Below are 2,095 nucleotides of genomic sequence, written 5' to 3' on the forward strand. Positions count from 1 at the left end.
ACAATGTTATATTGGATCGGCTTGCATGCCGCAACAGTGATATAAATAGATCGGGTTGCACGCCGCAACAGTGTTAAATGATAGAAATCGGGTTGCGCGCCACAACAGTGTTATTATGGTTTTTGTTGTAAATCTTGAATTGTTCTCTCATATTTCTCTTAAGTTTTTGCTGGATTCGATATTTCCCCCGTAGCATGTACCCCTCCCATGTTAACTATTTATTCATGTTTATCTTTCGCTGTATATTATATAACTGCATAGGTTTATCTGGAGTCTGGTCCTAGCCTCGTCACTACCTCGCCGGGGTTAGGCTAGGCATTTACCAATATATGGGGTCGATTGTGTTGATGCTACACTATACACTATGTGCAGATTCTGGAGCAGCTTTTGGACAGTAGCACTTGGGGAGACTGCCTTCAGTCTAGCCAGAGATCCCGAGGTAGACCTGCAGGCGTCCGCAGGCCCGACGTTCTCTTCTACATTGTTATGTACTCTGTTTTCATTAGATTTCGAGACAGATTGTATTTCTTTCATACATTTGTATATAGTACTCATAGACCGTCTATGAATATTGTGACACCAGATTCCGGTTAGAGGAGTATATGGGCATTGTAGTACTGGCTTGGTTATTTTTAGGTGTTTAAGTCTTCTGCTTGTTCTGTTTATCGTCAATATTTAAATGTTGATTACCTGTTAATTCAAAATCGTAAAAAGGATTAAAATGAAAGAGTTAGAATTTCTATATGTCACGGCTTGCCTAGCTTCTATGAGTAGGCGTCATCACGACTCCCGAGGGTGGGAAATTCGGGTCGTGGCAGTGCTCCCCCAGGCTACGTGAGTATATCAAGATGTCGTCAATGAAGACAATAATAAAGGAATCAATATAAGGTCTAAACACCCTGTTCATCAAGTCTATAAATGTTGCTGGGGCATTAATCAAGCCAAAGGACATCACCAGAAACTCATAATAACCATACCTAGTACGGAAAGCAGTCTTCGGAATATCTGAGTCCCGAATCTTCAACTGATGGTACCCTGATCTCATGTCGATCTTAGAGAACAACCTAGCACCCTACAACTGGTAGAACAAATCATCAATGCACGGCAACAGGTACTTGTTCTTGATGGTAGCCTTGTTCAACTGGCGATAATCAATGCTCATCCGCATGGTCCCATCCTTCTTCTTTACAAACAACACCGGTGCACCCCAAGGTGACACACTTGGTCTAACAAACCCCTTTTCTAACAACTCCTCAAGCAGCTCCTTCAACTCTTTTGTAGCCATACGGTACGGTGGAATAGATATAGGCTGGGTACCTGGAGCCAAATCAATACAGAGATCAATATCACAATCCGGTGGCATGCCAGGAAGATCAGAAGGAAACACATTGACGCACTCCCGAACTACTGTAACTGAATCAATCGTTAGAGACTCTACGGTGGTGTCCCGAACATAATCTAAATAAGCCAAACAGCACGTCTCAACCATATGTCGATCCTTCAGAAAAGAGATAACCCGACTAGATGTATTTACTAAGGAACCCTTCCACTCTAACCTTGGCAACTCTGGCATTGCTAATGTAACAATCTTGGCATGGCAATCTAGAACAACGTGATATGGGGATAACCAATCCATGCCTAGGATGACCTCAAAGTCGGTCATATCAAGCAACAAGAGATCTGCTCTAGTGTCAAAACCACAGAATGTGACCACACAGGACTGGTAGATCCGATCCACAACCATAGAATCGCCCACAGGAGTGGACACATAAATAGGAGTACCTAAGGACTCACGAGGAATATCCAGGAAATGAGCAAACAGAGATGACACATATGAATAGGTAGACCCTGGATCAAATAGTACAGAAGCACCCCTTCCGCAGACGGAAATAATACCTGTGATAATGGCATCTGAGGCCAATGCATCTGGCCTGGCCGGAATGGCATAGAATCTGGATGGAGCGTCGTCTGGCTGGCCTCCCCCTGACTGAGCAGTAGCTGGATGACCTCTCCCTGTCTGGCCTCCACCTCTAGGACGGCCTCTACCAGTCTGTCCCTCGCCTGTGGGAGGTTGGGCAACCAGTGCTGTAATCAT

General features: G+C 44.5%; 1 protein-coding gene across 1 annotated transcript; it reads right to left on the reverse strand.

Moving 5' to 3' along the window:
* Window positions 1-640: 640 nt before the first annotated feature.
* LOC138876152 (uncharacterized) lies at window positions 641-2,095 on the reverse strand. Its single transcript, XM_070155053.1, has 3 exons — window positions 1,795-2,095; window positions 1,318-1,680; window positions 641-690 (listed from the first exon to the last, which is right to left on the reverse strand). The coding sequence occupies exons 1-3, from the start codon at window positions 2,093-2,095 to the stop codon at window positions 641-643; spliced, it is 714 nt and encodes a 237-aa protein (XP_070011154.1).

Source organism: Nicotiana sylvestris, chromosome 8 (genome assembly GCF_000393655.2).
Source record: "Nicotiana sylvestris chromosome 8, ASM39365v2, whole genome shotgun sequence".
Classification (NCBI taxonomy): Eukaryota; Viridiplantae; Streptophyta; class Magnoliopsida; order Solanales; family Solanaceae; genus Nicotiana; species Nicotiana sylvestris.

Excerpts from the sequence above, each read along its gene's own strand:
- LOC138876152 (XM_070155053.1), bottom strand. The coding sequence starts at position 2,095 with ATGATTACAGCACTGGTTGCCCAACCTCCCACAGGCGAGGGACAGACT. Across the intron at positions 1,681-1,794 it reads TCATTTCCTGGATATTCCTC|ATCTCTTGTTGCTTGATATG; the intron begins GTGAGTCCTTAG and ends ACACTAGAGCAG. Across the intron at positions 691-1,317 it reads CTGTATTGATTTGGCTCCAG|GTAATCAACATTTAAATATT; the intron begins GTACCCAGCCTA and ends TTGAATTAACAG.